At 53.3% G+C, this 17,015-nt stretch overlaps 2 protein-coding genes across 2 annotated transcripts; both read left to right on the forward strand.

The window, feature by feature from the left end:
- Positions 1-12,673: 12,673 nt before the first annotated feature.
- Positions 12,674-14,724, forward strand: LOC104033108 (growth-regulated alpha protein). Its single transcript, XM_075709659.1, has 4 exons — positions 12,674-12,761; positions 13,122-13,251; positions 13,994-14,077; positions 14,615-14,724. The coding sequence occupies exons 1-4, from the start codon at positions 12,674-12,676 to the stop codon at positions 14,625-14,627; spliced, it is 315 nt and encodes a 104-aa protein (XP_075565774.1). The 3' UTR covers positions 14,628-14,724.
- Positions 14,725-16,090: 1,366 nt separating this feature from the next.
- On the forward strand, positions 16,091-16,902 carry LOC142593468 (C-X-C motif chemokine 13-like). Its single transcript, XM_075709727.1, has 4 exons — positions 16,091-16,154; positions 16,379-16,508; positions 16,692-16,775; positions 16,878-16,902. Exons 1-4 carry the CDS (start codon positions 16,091-16,093, stop codon positions 16,900-16,902), a joined length of 303 nt encoding a protein of 100 aa, XP_075565842.1.
- The last annotated feature ends 113 nt before the right edge of the window (positions 16,903-17,015 follow it).

Below are 17,015 nucleotides of genomic sequence, written 5' to 3' on the forward strand. Positions count from 1 at the left end.
TTTTTTTTTTTTTTTTTTCCCCCCTCCTTTTCTGGGCCCTGGAAAATAACCTGAGCAAGTATGCACTTAGTCGGAAGAAGTATTTCAGACTGCGTCATGTTCGGTGTTGGCCTTTGCCTTTAGACCTTTACGAGTGTGCCTTTTGACTGTTTTGTATGGGTGGTTTTATGAGATGGGAGACGCACAACGTGTCTAAATGCCTTGTTAATCCTCCAAGTAGGCAGCAGGGCTATAATTGTGTAAAGGACATAACAAAACTAAAGGGTTCCATCTGCGGTGCTCAGCAGACACTGCGCTTCTTTCTGCTTTCTCTCCCTGAACCTCAAGATAAACCTTTAACTTTGCATTGACCCTATTAGCATCTCCGTTTTGCAACGCCACGCGTGTTCAGCCGTAAATGCATGCCTCGTCAGAAAACACGTAGTATCGTGTCCGCACCAGCCACGCGTGTGTTTCGGGCTGCAAAGTGCTGGCGTGGCTGCTGAGAAGCACGCGCTTGCGAAGGGCGCGTCTTTTACTCCGACTGCAATCCGGTGCAGCCTGGTGCCCCTTTGGTTTTGAAGGTCTGACTGGTTTCTCCGGCTCTTTCCGATATTTTGACTTCTCAGCGCAGCTGCCTTCTTTCTTTTTCTTGGCTAGGGGTTGGAAGTAGGAGATATTCCTGTTGGGCGTTGGTTTTAGGTCAAATATAGTGATTGTATGCCCCAAAATGCAAAGACATTGCGTTTCCATGTAGGTTTTGGAAATCACTCTCGGATAGTTTTGGAGCTGTTACGAAGGTCCCTTCCAACCCTATGAAAATGGAAATCTATGGATGCAAATTCTATGATTCTATGATCGCGGACCCTTCGTAGCCTTAGGGTCTCCGGTGCTGCGCAAGACACAATCGTCTCATACACGCAGACAGCTGTGCTGACTCAAAGTAAACCTCTCAATTCACGATGGATTGCGTCTTGCAGAAGTTTAGGGCAAAGGCGCATGATGAGACATCGGGTTCTCCTTTATTTGCATGCATTTCTAAGCTGGGAACGAACCTCAAAAACCCCAGAACCTGCCGTACGTAATGCTCTTCGTTGAGCAGCCTGTAAAGCTGCTCTGCTGTAGGGACAAAATTGGTGGTGTGGGTCTATTGCCGCAAGCTGCGGGATCTTCCTCCACGCGGCCAGGGCGTGCGTGGACTTGCTGCCAGGTAGTTCACCACGGGTCGCTTTGCCTTTCCCCAGCAGCTAATCCGGTCCTTTGTACGTTGGGGGTTTTTCGTACTCTGAAGAGTAATGCCTCTTTTTTTTTTTTTTTTTTTTTTTCCTGCTGTAAAAATATAGTCATGTTCAAACGTGGGATGAAAGTGGCAATTGTAAAGAGGGATAGCTGGATTCGCCTGCAAGGTTGTGGCAAATAGCTGTATTGCTTCTTGTAGTACTTGAGCTATTATTTAGCTTTATAGCCCGTCCCCCTCAACTCTTCCACCATATCCACAGGACAGAGAAAATGTGCTCCCCCTCCCCACGGCTGCCCCTCTGTCCCTTTTTGCTGGTGCAATACGCTCCTGAATGAAGAAACAGTCTGGGGCTTGCTATGATGAGGCAATTTGGGCTGAGCCAATCTTACGGTGCATTTACATGAGTGTTTCAGTTTGGATCACTAGGGTTGGGTGGGTGGGTTTTTTTTTTTGTGTGTGGGTGTTGAAGTTTTGAACCAAACATCCCCAGCATCCCCGCTTACAGTGCTGTGCTCCATCCTACGGGGTGGTCCTCAAAAGCATGGACTTGGTTCCCTTCCGGTGAATCTGAAGAGGACGACGAAGGACAGAAGGTGTGGGTGGACAGCCTCCAGTGGGTGTGCGGTCCACGGGACCGGACTACGCTGAGTCAGGGATGAAAATGAAAAAGCCCCTGATGTGTGCATAGAGTCTGGATGCCTGGTCTTGGGACCGGTCAGTGCTTTGCAGGTGTTGTGCTGGTCTAGGCTCCCTGCCAATGCAGACGGGACTGTAATGGTCCTTTCTGACCTTAAGGGAATAAATCACCGTGCTGAGAGGAGCGTGGAAGGAGGAGGAGAGCAGTAATGAGTCCTTTCTGGAGCCCTAGGAAATGATCCGGGGGAGAAAAAGTTAAGTGCCTCTGTTCCACAGGCTGAGATCAAGCGGGGAGCTTTCCCCCCCCCTCCGAGATCAGCTTCCTCGGCGCGTACCCCTGCAAAATCATTCTGGTTGGGTAAAAACTGCTTTTCCCCTGTTTCCCATTTGCGCGTCGCTGGCAGGGGCGGGAAGCTTCAGGTTTGGGATGGAAAATTGTTCTCGCACAGCAAGAACTTCAAGCCAGGAGATGCTCTAGTGTGTGCTTGCGAGAGGGTCACCCGAGCTGCGGGAAGGTGGGGTATGAAGGGGAGGGGAGATGCACGAACGGCTTTGGAGACATCCTGGGTCCGATCCCAGGGCTACGCCCCGCGACGGATGCGACTTTTTAGGCCTTACTAGTTTTCAGGGTGCGTTTCGTAAGCGACAACCTAGATAAACGCTGAGGAAAGATCAAAGCAAATTTCATGGTTTTTATGGGTTTATGCTTCTTGGTTTCACTTTCCCTAAGCCTTTCTTCTCTCCCTGCGCGCTGCCCTTTCATCCGCCTCCCTGTTTGCACCCAGTGGGCGAGAGCTTGCTGACCTTCCAGCCTCGAGCATGACTTGTGAGCATGACCAGCCTTTGTTTCATCCCCCCAAACCTGAAGCAATGTTGGATAATTTTAGCTGTGAGACAACGCCTTTCAGTATCGGTTCTCTTGGCTGCTAGATTTATCTCCTTTGGAGAAGCTGGGCTCAAGTTTCTCCTCCTCCGTTGAGAGCAGCTCCGGGTAGCTGCGTTGGCTCAGCAGCGTGCGCAAGGCTCCGATGCCCGAAATGCTGAATCAGGGGTGCTGGGTCCAAGGGAAACGGTTGAGAAGGGGCTTTCCAGGGGGTGGGAGGGCTGCTCATCTCCCCTTTTAAAAGACATTCATAGCGACTTGGTTCCTTCTCGGTGGAGACCTGGATTTCCCCTCCTTACCGTGTGCACTTCTACTTGCTGCTAGAGAACCATCACCCTTAGCTTGCTTTTTTTTTTTTTAATATAACTATTCCTATGGTGGCTTGCGGGTGAAATGCGGGGAAAGCGTTTTCCCCGAGGAGAAGAGGTGGGGAGACTCCTGGCAAAAAGAGGGTAAGGAAAGGCCTGGGAATATTAGGTGGACGTTAATGAAAAGAATGATTCTGGGTGTAAGCCCAAGCCTGATGGTCGAGTTTGGTTCCTGGTATGTTAGGGTACGAAGTGCCTCATTGAATCACAGAATGCTTTGGGTTGGAAGGGACCTTTAGAGGTCATCGAACCCAACCCCCTGCAGTGAGCAGGGACAACTCCAACCAGACCAGGGTGCTCAGAGCCCCGTCCAACCTGGCCTGGGATGTCTCCAGGAATGGGGCCTCCACCGCCTCTCTGGGCAACCCCTTCCAGTGCTTGACCACCCTCAGTGTGAAAAATTTCTTTCTTATATCTAGTCTAAATCTATTCTTCTTCAGTTTAAATCCATTATTCCTTGTCCTGTCACAACAGGCCTTGCTGAAAAGATCATCCCCATCCTTCCTGTAGGCCCCCTTTCAGCACTGCAAGGCCGCACTCAGGTCTCCTCGCAGCCTTCTCCTCTCCAGGCTGAACACCCCCAGCTCCCCCAGCCTGGCCTCGTAGCAGAGGGGCTCCAGCCCTCGCATCATTTTGGTGGCCTCCTCTGGACCTGCTCCAACAGGTCCATGTCCTTCTTGTGCTGAGGGCCCCGGAGCTGGGCGCAGGGCTCCAGGTGAGGTCTCAAAAATGGCAGAAGCAATACGCCCGAGTGTGTTGTGCTGCGCTGGGGTTGGGACCCCATGTTCCTACATGGTCCCCCAGGAGCTGGGTGTGATGTGTTGCTGCCCGCCAGGGAGGGGAGGGTGGATGGGGCTGGCACAGGGCGGTCCCTCCAGCAGCCATGGCTGGATGTGACCGAAATTTCTCCAGAGGTGGGATGTCCCCACTGCACCATCCCATCCATTTCCCATGCATCTCATCCTTCTCCTTCCCAATGAACTTTGAATAGCTGGGTAGCCTCCCACCCCACGCAGACCCCCGTGACCCTCAGCAGCGAGTAACCCTGACAGGATGGCAAGCATTCGTCCATGCCTGTCTGCAGCTGGGACCATTGCTCCATCTCCTGCCCCACCACGTGGTTCTTCCAAAAGTAGCACGTTTTGGTGCTCCAGACTGTGCTTACAGGTACTTTGCCATGCTGCCAGCAGACCTAGGACTTGGAGTGGCATCGGTAGGTGCGGCAGACAGAAATGCCCGCCGCACGGGTCTAGCGAGGCTCTCAAAGGTAGCTGGGCACGTCCTTCTCCCTTGACCACATCACTTAGTGCCAGCTCTGGAGAGCAGATCTTGGTGTGGGCAGCTGTGCATCGCAAGGACTAGTGCCCTGATGGCTTCTCTGCATCTCTTCACTCCAGAGTGGGACTGTGGCTCATCTCATGGTCCATTTAGCTGGTCATCCTGCCTTGCTGGCTTCCCATCCTCTAGGGAGCTCATCCCAGGCTGTGAATGTGCCAGGCTGTGGTCTCTGTGCATGATTCCCACTTGGAGAAGTGGGTCCTGTGGCAACGGGGATTTGCAAACCCTTCAACTAGCTTCTGTCACCTTCGGGTTACTTAATCAGACTGGACCTCATCAGGCGAGACCCTGCCTTGAGGTGGGGAGCTGGACCTCATGCATGGTTGGCGAGTTTTGCAAGTAGAGTGGATAAACTTAACGTTACTCGATCAGACGGGAAATGTCAAGTTACTGCAAGCACAAGATCTGTAAATACTGCTTTGAACAGGTGAAAAACAGCAGAAGCAAGTGTCATGTATGCTGTGGTAACCAAGCCCAGATAGTCTGGGAAGAGATCACATTTGTTGGGAAATGAGTCACTAACATACGTGTGAAGCAGAGATGTGCCACTAGACATTGGGGAGGTTGGTTGTGGTTGAGGAAGCTTGTGTCAAGCTAGAAAGCAAGCAGCACTACTTTTCTAAAGACGAGCTGCTGCCTTCTGGCTTAACCAATAGGAAATGGGTCGAGACGATGTTTAGCTCTACCAGAAATAATAGTCATGGGTTATTCTGCAAGCCAAATAATGTGGAGACAGAGAATTACTGACTCAACTAAAATGGAAACCGCTAACATTTGGAAAAATAAAAAAGTACCGCTTTAACCAAGCCTGCCAGCTTCTAGCTGCATTTATCGAGATGTCAAACTCTGAGAAGAAGGGAAGGAGACCTTGCTATAAGGATCCTTGGCAGGTTGGTGGTAGGACTGTTGCTAAGCAATTAAAACGTGCCTTCAGGAGGCTGCTCCCTCAGGTACGGAGGGGAAATGTGCTTGCATACCAGCATCTTTGTTGTATTTCTGGCCTTCGTGGCATTTTTGGCACCTCTTTCCTCCTTGTCATGTGCAGAAAGGTCCAACTGTGAAAGCTGGTGCGACTCCTTCCGTATCTTGGCAGTCCCCTGGGTCTGATTCCGTTGTCCAGTCACCCAGCTAGCGGTGCAATTGCTGACATAGATGCAGAGGACAGCTAAAACCTTGAGCTGGCACACTGACGTGCTCGATACCCAGCCTCCCACTGGGGGCTCGGCTGGATCATTGGCGCTGAGGGACAAGCTGGCGATGTAATCCTGCCGCTCTGATTTAGCTTCTTGTCTTTAGCACCCATTGCATAATTCTCCTGAAGCGCTGGAGTATCCTCACTGGCGTTGCAGCATCGTCTTTCTATTCCAGGGAAAGGCGCGGCGGGTTGTGAGGGCCACCTTCGAGTTTGGTGGAAACTTCCCGTCTTGTGAAGCGCAGGCTAGATCTAGCTGGGGGAGTTTCCAGGAGCATGTTTTGGTCTAGCCGTTGTAATTAGACCTGGACCGCTTCTTCGCTAGCCCAGGAATGAAGTGCTAAAAGCAAAAGACCTTCCTCCCAGACAGCGGAGATGCGGAGGACACGGGGTTGAGGTTGCACCAACTGCGCAACGAGAGCAGCAAGGCCATGTCAACAGTGTCTCGCTTATAATGCGCCGGCTTGCAATTTATTGGCTCCCTCCCTGTCGCAGCCCGACTTCGTTTCAACTCATCATCGATTTGCTCCTATGCCGGGGGGTCGAGCCATCGCCATCGCATGAAGCCCCTATGCAAATCGCTAACGGCGCTCGCTCGGCGGCACCTGCAGCGTCTAGACCGGTTCCTGCACCCACATGCAAATGTGCGGAGAGGGAGCCGGGGCCCACGGCCGAGCCACCGATGCCACTTTCTGGTAAAGCCCTTGGGTTTCATTCCCTCTTCGTGTCTTTCATGCCAGCCGGCATTGCCAGCATGCCTTTGAGGAATAACGCTGCTTCTCTGCTTCACGTTAGGTTCATTTTGGATCAACTCATATTCAAAACAAATTGAGAGCTTCAAAAGTGCGGTGGTGCCAGGGTATTTCTCCAGCGTACTTTTCTAGCAGCAAGTGCAAATTAGCACAGCGGTCCGGGGATTTTCTCCTGCGCTTGCTTGGTGCCATTTGCATCTCTGGGGTGGACGGGATGTCCCAGAAACTGTCCCTGCTCTGGGGTCGGGTGGTGTGGTCTGACATGCTGCTGAACGTGTACTATTGCTTTCCCTTCAGTAGCCATCACCCGGTCGCTGCTCCGTAGAGGTCCTATGGCTTGGGGTTGACTGAGGAGGCAGAAATATCGAATTGACATTTCTTGAAAGTTTCCCTTAATTTCTCTCACCCTGCTCGAGTTTTGTTCTTGCTCTGAGCCTTTCTCCTTCCTCCTCATCCGTTCTCTTTCAAAGCTCCCTCTTACTGTATTCCCTTTCTTTAGCCCTCAAGCAGACCAAATACTCGAGCCCTACTTTTAAAGATGCCCATAGTAGATCTTTCACTTGCTCGCAGATATGCGGAGCAGAGGTGTCATCGCACCACTCTGGTATTTCCAAAAAAGAGATCTCATCCCACGTCACCAGCAAGTGAAGTCTGTGCACCTTCGCCCAAAGACAGTAAGCGACAGTGAGCTCGATGGGTGGTTTTAACAACCTAATTTTGGACTGATTTCGTTAAGCTTTGGCTAATTCCGGTGCTCTCGTGTTGAAATGTCACTTCTATACCTGGTGTCTGCCACGGTAAGCACCGTCTGTTTTGCATCCGAGTCCAAATAAAACTCTGCCGGGTTGCGTCTGAGGTGGTGACCACCAGCACATGGCCTTGGAGACCCAGGTGTCCTGGTCAGTCGTTCCCTTCCCCTGGGCTGTATCCTTGCGTCGGTGTTATTTTTTGCATATTTGGGCTAGTAATTTTTTGGAAGAAAGGAAGACCGGTTGTATAAAGGGAACGATTCTTCTTAAAATGCAACCAGGAGAAGGGACATCGGGGGGAAAAAGGGGCTAAAGAAGCTATTTACGTACGTGGATAAATGAACACAGGCTGTTTGGGAACGTGTTTTTGAGGTGTAGGAGGCACAAGGGGATGGAGAACATCCCGTTTGGGCTGGAAGAAGCCCTCGGCTGGAAACCGGGCACTGCATGAAGCAACTGAGATGCACTTTTGTGGGATAAGGGAGAAACCAATGCTGCGCTCGGGTCCTGGGTGCCTCTGCTCGAGTTTTCATGCAGTGCTGAACTGGTTGGCTCTGAAATAGGTGTGGGTGCTGCTCTCCCTCAGGTTTCGGCAGGAGGCACCTTTATCTTTGAAGCGGGTGATGGACCACAAACCACAGTGGTGACAGTTCACTGCAGTTGGGGGTTTTGGGGGGTAATTTACACCAAACAGTCTTTATGTCTCCCGCAAGGAGTGCTGGGTGAATTGTGGAGAAAGGAGGGGTGTGCTGAAAGTTCACTTTCTCTCAAAACAAATCTAGTGGTTTCAGCGTGGCTGGGAGGTTTGCTTGCTGCAGATTCTCCGCCGCAGCCTCTTGCGAATCCTTACGTGCTTGCTTGTGGAGCATGAAGGTCCTCGCTGAAGGGCAGGAGAGCCGGCACCTCCGCTGCATTTACATCACGGTTGGGTTTCTGCCCACCCTGGTCAAACACGGACCAGGTTTTTTTGGTTTTGTTTTTTGTTTTTTTTCCTCCTGCTCCACTTAGGTCATTTTCTATTCATCTCTGAAGCCGCCTTGTTGTTACAGACCAAGTTCTCGCTCCATCCCTGGCTCATGTCTTTTGGAGAAGCTGTGACAGGTTTTCCCTCCTTGTCTTTTAGAGGGGACTCAGGCATGTAAAACCTCCATTTTCCCTCTGCCAAAAAGCCTGAGCTCTCTTCTTCTTTCCACGCGTGGCTCACCTACCTCCCCTCTCATTTCTCATCACCCGTTTTTCAGCGTCTTTAAGGACATCTTTGACCTTGCTGAACTAGCCTGAGGCTTTCTATGGCTCGATGCCACTAAATTACATGGTTTTAAGCGGTTTAATGGCTGCAGAAGCGCAGCAAAGCTGCACAGCAGAGTGATTCTTTCCTGCCCCAGTCGTGGCCTTTGGGAGGTATTTGCACTGCGTTTTTGGAGACCTCTGATTTAGGTACCGTGGGAAGGATGTCTGGAGGATCCAGTGGGTATACAAAATTTTTAAAGATCTAATAAAAATAACAGAAATAAAAACCAAATCAAACTCTTGCCTGCAAAGGTACAGCTGCTGCAGAAAATACAGAAGCTGTTAGGTTATTTCTAACATGTTTGAGTTGATGCTGGCCTGGATAAGTCCAGAGATCAATGTGAGGGCTGCTCTTCCGAATTACTGGCATTCAGGAAGCGGTTAGCTTAAATATAGTCACAGGCTAGATCCTCACCCTCCTTCTCCCTTTTCAGAATTACCACTCAGCACGCACAAATATTAGCCGCCTGCGGTGTGACTGCAAGCTTTTCCTTCCTGAGAAAACACCACAATGTTTATCAATATACACATTAGTCATACATCAAAACCACTGTGACTACTATCAAGACGATTCAGAAACCCTGGGATTACAGTATCTCTGTCAAGTTCTCCTTTCTCGCCATGCCCACATTTATTTCGCCTTTCCTACCCAAAGCAGAAACTTGTAGCAGCTTGAGGACCAGCTAGGCAAATGCACGTCTTCTGGGGCGGTGCGGCGGGGATTCACCAAACTACCCCGGTGTCCTGGGGGAAACCCAAGTGCATCGCTTCAGAGATGGAGCCAGAGCTGGGCTTCACTATGAAAATCTGCGTCTAGGTATGAATCAAGAGGGCGCGTCTGAAAGGGAACCGCTGGTTATGCTCCGTTCCTCTTTGTAGCCGGGTAGGCCATGACTGCCGTGCCCCCCCAACCCCCTGAAATCGCAGAGCTGTGCCTGCGCTTTGGGCTGTCTTTCCAGAAGCATCCCCGGGCCAGGCCAGGGACACTGTTGGGCAGCACTGCCTGCCCAAAGGATGCCATGACGGCTGTTGCTTCCCCACAGCTCCAGGGTGAGCGCATTATTTTGTCCCGGCAGCGTTGACTTCTCCTACTTGGAGGGGAACTGCTGCCAAGGCCACCTCTGCAGAGGGGACAACTTCCTCGGTGCTTGTGATGAAGAGGAGGCCCTCCTGCCCTTCCCTTGAGGAACGTGTGGGTTTCGTCCTGGGTACAAAGTGAGCTAATGAGAACCATGACTGCCATGGAAGAAGTGTTGTGATGATGGGCATAGAGCAGCACGTCAACACGAAGCAGCACATCCCTAGAGGAGACAACTTCAGTGAAAGCATCTGGGGTCTCATGTAGGTCTGGGGGCAAACACGTGCCCCAGGCTAAAACTGAGGTTGCTGAGGATGAACTGGTTGCCCAGGACCCCTCTAAAGCCAACTCTCTAAATCCATCCAGCCAAAACATGGTTCTGTAGCTCTAGCTTCTCTGCAGGGTAGACAGGAGATGGACACCTGCCCTGTAGCCACAAATCTGGGACAGGATCTCGCTCATGACTTACCTCGGTCTGTCCATTGCAGGTATCCCAGGGGTAGCTTCTTCCTGTACCAGTTTCCTCAAGCACTTCCAGCACAGGTGTTGGTTTCTTCTTGGTTTCCTTGGAGCGCTGGCTGCGTGCCCTGACTCTGTCCTCTCTGCTGAGCAGCTCTGGGGAAAGTTGCTTTCATTTCTCTTGGTTTTCCCCAGCTATCAAAGCAGGATCATTTTGAAGTCATGAAATTCAGAAAAAAATTAGAAACTTCTTTGGTGCCTCCGTAGCACTTTGAGTAGGTGACCGGTCATCTCTCCCGGTAAGTCACTGCTTTCCCCACTGTTTTGCAGACTTTTCTTTGAAGAGACCCCTGCCATGACCCAGCAAAACCACTTAAATCAGTCCTAGGTTGGGGACCTTCTAATAACTCTCTGCAAGGAAATGGAAAACTCTGAAAGTATTGAACAAAACCCAGTTTTAAAGCCATCTCCTTTTCCACTGCCATAGCAGCAAGGCTCTTGTTCCCTCCACAGGACTTGGGGAATAGCTCATGGAAATTGTCCTTGGCCTCTCTGCAACCCTGATGTACAGGGACTTAAACTCCTCGCTCGTCTGTTGTTGACCTTGATCTCTTGAACAAGGTCCTTAGAAGACTTTTGGACCCATCTGAGAGGAAAAGCAAGTTTTTAAGGGAAAGATGAGTAGCTTACAGCTTGAGTGGAAGACTTTTTTTTTTTTAATTTACCATTTTGTTACCCTACAAAACGCTGACGTGATTTGAAAGCTCCAAATTAGAACATTATCACACAACCACATCATTTTTCTTCTGCCCTCTTCCTTCCTCCTCACCTCGCTATCATGGCCTCATGTCCCCTTCCCCTTCTGCTTCCCGGCTGGTGACTTTGCCTATTCAGGACAGCCCCCGTCCCGCCAAAATCCGAGAGCGCGGGGTGCTGCTGTGGCCATCGCTTTGCAGCGGTGGCCCTTGAATATCCCGTGTGAGAGCCGAAGGTGTTGGCATTGCAGGACCGACCCCTCGCGTGCCAGAGGGCGTTGCTTTAGTCCTTCAATGGCTTATTTTGGGAGAAACCCGTAAGGTGCTGTGAAATGTGCGGAGGAGCAAGCGCCAGCTGACCGTCCCCCAAAACGGGCAGGCGTATTTCCTCGTGCCTTAGGCCTGGAGGACTCCGTGTTGCCAAAATTAAGCCTTGTGGACACGTGGCTTTGCAGCACTGTCAGGATGTGCATGGTCTGACCTGGTCTGCGCCAGGGGAGGTTTAGGTTGGATATTAGGAAAAATTTCTTTACGGAAAGGGTGGTCAAGCATTGGAACAGGCTGCCCCGAGAGGTGGTGGAGTCACCATCCCTGGCAGTGTTCAAAAAACGGGCAGAGGTGGCACTTTGGGACATGGTTTAGTCTGGTCTACCCTTGATTGGTTTAGTGTGGACGTGGTAATGTAGGTTAATGGTTGGACTGGATGATCTTAAAGGGCTTTTCCAACCTAAACGATTCTATGATTCTATGACCTCCCTTTCTGTACGCTCTTCCGGTTTCTCACTGCCACATCTATGCCTACTTTGGTGCCAACAGTTTTCCCACTACCATTTGATTATCCCTGCCATGAATGATGGAGAACTGGCTCGCTGACTGCATAGCGCACGGCATCTCTGAGCTGATAACGTAATAAAAGCTGCTTTTCCCAAAATGGTAGGCAGGCAGGGCGCCTCTAACTAAGCCGGGGCTATTTCAGGTCCTAAGTTCTGTAATGGGCTGTTAAATGCAGCCAAATAGGAAGACCCCGAAGCCCCGTGGCTCCTTGCGCGTCCAAACGGGGATCCGATCCCGATGTTATCCAAGGGCGCTCTGGATGTAACACAGAGAGATGTTCCCAAGGGAGAGAGCGGGGCTGCAGCCCCTCTGCCTCCAGTCCCAGCACCGCAAGGGCAGAGCTCAGCTCTCCCCCTCACAAATCCCTGAGCCCACCCCAGCCCCGTTGCTTTTCCTCCTGCCGCTCCCTGGCACCCAGCTGTGTTTCGCTCCCAGGCCCGTCGGTGCCGAGAAAGTCGCTGCTGCCAAATGTGCAGGTCAGCACTCGGCCACGAACGCGCAGAGCTGTGGGAATGGTTTGCTTTTTGCTGGTGCTGCTGTACTGGTCATCTCTTGCATTTCCTGGGTGTTTTACTCGCACAGCAAAGTGCCAGATTTGAAGATTTCTGAGTGGAAACGTATAGCAGAGAGCTTTATTATTTTTCCACGCTACAGTGCTAGGCATTTTTGCTGATGTAAGAGCAAAAATAGCAGTGGGGGAGTTATAGCCCTAAGAAAGAAATATGTAAATATGCGAGTGCATTAAAAAAACCCTGCTTACGCGGGGTTTGTGCTTCGATTTTATTCTGGGCTCTTTTTGCGGTTGAGGGGTAAATGCTAAAGGGAACGAAGGGTGATGTTCGTACAGAGCCAGCTAATCGCAAACAGGGTGCGGGGAATCCAAGTAAGCACTTTGTCCCAATGGCTGATTTTAATCAATAATATTGTAAATTCAGCTTCTGACCTGGCTGCGGGGAACATCCGAGAAATTACGTCACCTGCCTTCACGGTCCGCTGGCTAGACGTGACAGCTGAAGTTTGAATCTGGCTGCTTGTGTCGGAGCGTGACCTTCCTAAATAAATAGGGGTGTTTCTTCGCCCGGTGCCACAGACGGTCTCTGGGGCTGAGCCTGCTGCGAGGATGCGAGTGCCGGCTGGGGTGGGGACGGGAGCCCCCGTGCTCCTGTGGCTGCTGCTGCTGCTGCTGCTGTCCCACTCGGCCCGCGCAGGTGAGCTTCTGCTGTCTCCGCACAGCCTGCCGCGGTCCTCGCCCTGGGCGGGCATCGCCTGCATCCTGCGCCGAAAGGGACCGGAGCAGAAAGGGGACTTTGGGCTGTTTAGCCCAGGGTTTTTCTTGTAGCCGAGGAAAGAGCGCGACCGTCCGCCTTTGCTGGGAGCCGGGGCAGCTTTCAGGAGCTGTAGAGCAGGGTAGCGAGGTAGAGGCACAGATAACAGTTTCTTACCGCGGTCCCTAAATGTTGTCAGCGAAAGCATGGAAAGGGACAATTTCGTTGGCTCTCTAAGAGGTTTGGAGTTGCTACATCTCTAAATAACGCTGTTTGTACGTTGCTGCCTTCTCTCTTTCTCAGCCATTCTGGAGGTGAACGGAAACCTGAACTGTAGGTGCGTAAAAACAACTTCGGGCTACCTCAGTCCAAAGAGATACGAAAGCATTGAGATAAGACCTGTGGGAAGCACCTGCAGACGTACAGAGATCATGTAAGTGCCGCGGGTGGCTCGTGGGGCAGAAAGCTGCTTTCTCCTCCGGCTCGCCGCCGAGCAGCGGGGCCAGCGCTCCACCTTTTCCTCTGCAACCACCTTGCTTCTCCGCTCCCTTTCTGAAAACTAAAGCCTTTCCAAAATGCCGCCAAGCTCACTCACGCTTCGGGGTTGAGAACCGTCGGAGCCGAGCTGACGTGCCAGAGCTCCCCAGGACCTAACCGAGCCGTTTTAGCAGGGGAAAGCATGATTTCCTCACGCTGGTGCTTAGTGGGGAGCGTGCGGGGGGGGGATGCTTGCAGTTTGGAGGAAGCACATCCTCGGACGCCGCGGCAGGATGAGCCGTACCCGGTTTTTCTACTACCAATGTGCAACGCTCCTGAGAGCAAACAGCATCTTGCGTCCAGCCCTTATCTCTTTACTCCTGTCCTGACTAAAGCGGTGCGTTAAGCAGGAGCGTAGGATTTCTCTAATTGCTCAGCACTGATACATTTGTAAATCTACAGAGAAAACTCTCTTGGAACGGTCACCTCTGGGCGTCAAGCACGGTCTCCGTTCCGCACGGGAACGTGTCGCGTCTTGCTTTTTCCCGACCGTCCCGTGGCTTCCCTCTGTCGCGAGCAGCTTTCTGCAATCTGCTGGCGCTGTAAATGAAAGCTGAGTCTTGCAGGTCGGCTCCGGCTGCTCGACTCCCTGCCTTTGCAGCGGAGGGTAATGCTCAGAAACTCTCCTTGTGTTTCAGAATTAAATTAAAAGTCTCAGGGAAGGTGTGCGTGAATCCCGACGCCCCTTGGGTAAAGAAACTGCTGAAGCGTATTGCTAGCACGTAAGTTGCTTTGATGAAAACCCTTTTGGCTCAGCTGGCCCTGGATAGCGTCCCATGGCGTTTTGGGGAGCGCTTGCAGGACCGAGGGCTTTTGGGGGGCTGCTGGGGGCCAAGGCACCCACGGCCAAGGCGATGAGGGGTGAGATTTCACTGCGCAAAGCGGGACTCGGTCGTTCAGCACGTCGATGCCGCCATCCGTGGGTCGTGCTCTCCCCGGCTTGCGCGCAGTGCCATCCCTCTGCAAACGTTTTGGAAAAAAAACCAACTAGTAATTTGGTTTGGGGTGGGGGGGGAATGGCAGGAGCAGGGTTTGCTCAGGGTGGGTGCAATACTGCGTCGACGCTCGGCAGGGAAAGCCGCCCTCCTCCGTCATGCCCGGGTTTCTGGCATAGCGCAGGGGTGGCCGGGAGACGTCCCCGCGAGTGACGCCCACCCCGGGAAACGGCGGCGACTTCCTTCACTTGGGGCAAGAGCTTCCTCCCCCAGGACCCGCTTTTCTCTGCGTTCACGCATTTCTCCTCCTTCTGCTTTTTGCAGGAAGAAAAAATAAGTTTCCTGCTAAGGAAGTTGACGCTCGGAGCCCCGAGACAGGCTGGCGGACGATGCACAGGCGTGCAAACCTGGCCGCTCCTCACTTTGCCCTCGCTTCCCACCTTCCCGAAAGCCCCGTGTCCGGCCCCGGCGGCGGCCGCAGCAGGGCGGGCGGCTCACTGCTGACCCCGGCCCCGCGGCAGGTTCGCGGGGTGTTTCCCCCCGCGTTCCGTCTCTGGATCAGCGTGGATACGAACCCTTCATTTATTTACTTGCCCGTAGACTGTGAAGCCTTTCTCTGTCAGGGGCTGCTCCCGTCTCTGTAGTGCGACTCTTTCCGTGCAAAGCACTCGTCGACAGAGTGCATGTCGAGGGTTTTGGGTTTGGTTTGTTTTGTTTTTTTTTTATTACGCAGTGTGGCATGTCTTGTCCTGAGAGCTCAAGTCCAATAAAGTTCAGGGGTTTTTTATTCTTCTGTTGTATTTTCCCTGGATCTCCTAGCTTCGAAGAAACTCGGCAGAGCTTTGATACGCCCCGCTGTCGTAGCCTTCCTGGAGCTGAATTTACAGTCCTTTGCATCCGGTGCTCTCGTCTTGACGCTCTTTCGCAGATGTGCCGCCGGCATTAAAGTGTGCATTTGAATATACCTCAGGTGAGGTATTTCTGCTATAGGTAGGGGAACGAGAGCAGCGCCCAGGCGCCTGTCAGGCACGATGAAAACTCCTTTTACGCAGAGGGATGAGACGGGGCTGGGAAAAGGTTTGTCCAAGGCAGTGACGGTAGCTGGGAAGGGTGTCCCAGCCCTGAACTGCCAGTAAGGGTCCGGCGGCCCCGGCACAGCCGGTGGGAAGCAAAGTTCCTTCCCGGCATAACCTATTGTCTCCCTGGGAGCTGATTTGAGGGCAGGGAGCCGGGTGCTACAGCCAATGCACCCCGCATCCAAGCGCCGGTATTTGTGATGGGGAAGGGGTTTGCAGGCAGCTGTAAGGCTTTTGAAAGCAGTAAAGGCCAACAAGGAAAGACAGGGGATGGGTGCGAGGTCACTCAGCAGAGTTTTGGGACCATCAGCTATGGCGGGTGAAGGAGCAAAAGCAAATGCCGCCAAAGCTCACGCTGGGGTGCGTCTTGCAGGGGGGGGATCGTGCAAAAGGCGATGGTGCAAAAAAAGAAAGGCACCCCCAAAACCCTCCAGGCTCGTGCAGCTGCGTGGGCTAAGATTAAATATATCGGAATGGGAAATGAGCGCTATCTTTGCAAGACCCGGCTTTGTAGGAAGGGGTGAACGGAGCCGGTTTCAGGAAGCCGGGGCCCCCGCCAAGCCCGGAGCTTCTCAGCGGCGCTGCAAGCTCAGCGAGCGCCGTCAGCAGGGAACGGAGACGGGCAAAACCCACCCAACCCCAGGGCCTCCCCCCTGCGCCGCCTCACTTCTCCTATTTTCCGGCTCAAATAGGGGGATGCTGCAGGGCCGGGGATGGGGCCGGCATGGCTGCGTGGGTGGCCCTGCTGCTGGGGGTGCTGCTGGCGACCCACCGCCCCGGGGATGCAGGTGAGGGTCCCCGCGCCCCCACGCGCGGGGCTGGAGGGTGCTGGGGTGCGTGCGCGGGGCGAGATTTTCGGAGGTGGCATCCCACCGCCGTCTCCGGGGCTTAAACACCGCCGAGGCTCTTTTGGAAGCGGGCGCGGTGAGCCTGGTGGGACGCCAGAAAGGGTTTTGGGGATGGCGGCGGGTTTTGGGGCGGTGCGTCAGCCGCGTGCCCCGCGCCCCGCCAGGTCTCCTGGAAGCCAACGGCAACCTGCGCTGCCGCTGTGCCAAGACCACCAAAGCTTTCATTCCGCCGCGGAAATACAGCAGCATCGAGGTTCGGCCGGTGGGGAGCAGCTGCCGGCGCTCCGAGGTGGTGTAAGTGGCTCCCGGGGCGGGGGCTACGAGCCCTCTGCTCCCCCCCCCCCCCCGGTATCTTCCCCAAATTATTTCGGTTCCGTGCTCTTTTTCTTTATAAGCAGCTCAAGGGGGCTCGCCTGCTCGAGCCCCCGCGCTGGAGGAAGGGGAAGCGGCGGTGCTGAAGCCCCGTGTGTTTTCTAGGATTAAGCTGAAAAGCCTGGAGAGGGTCTGCGTGGATCCTGACGCCCCTTGGGTGAAGAAACTCCTGCAGGACCTCTCTAACCTGTAAGCCCCCTCCTCTCTGAGCGACAGGGGCTGCCGGCGGGACCAGGGGCGGCCCGTGAGGACCCAGCTTCACACGTTTCTCCCGCCTTCTGCTTTTGGCAGGAGGAAGAAAGAGGCTCCCCGCTGAGGAAGCTGCCACCAGCGGGATGGCCAGATGTGCCGGCTCTGAAACTGGACCCCCACCCCCCCCCCACCCCATCCCGCTGGCGCCTTGCCCCGGCGCGCAGGGGAGCGTGCCGC

This window comes from Pelecanus crispus, chromosome 4 (genome assembly GCF_030463565.1).
Source record: "Pelecanus crispus isolate bPelCri1 chromosome 4, bPelCri1.pri, whole genome shotgun sequence".
NCBI classification, from domain to species: Eukaryota; Metazoa; Chordata; class Aves; order Pelecaniformes; family Pelecanidae; genus Pelecanus; species Pelecanus crispus.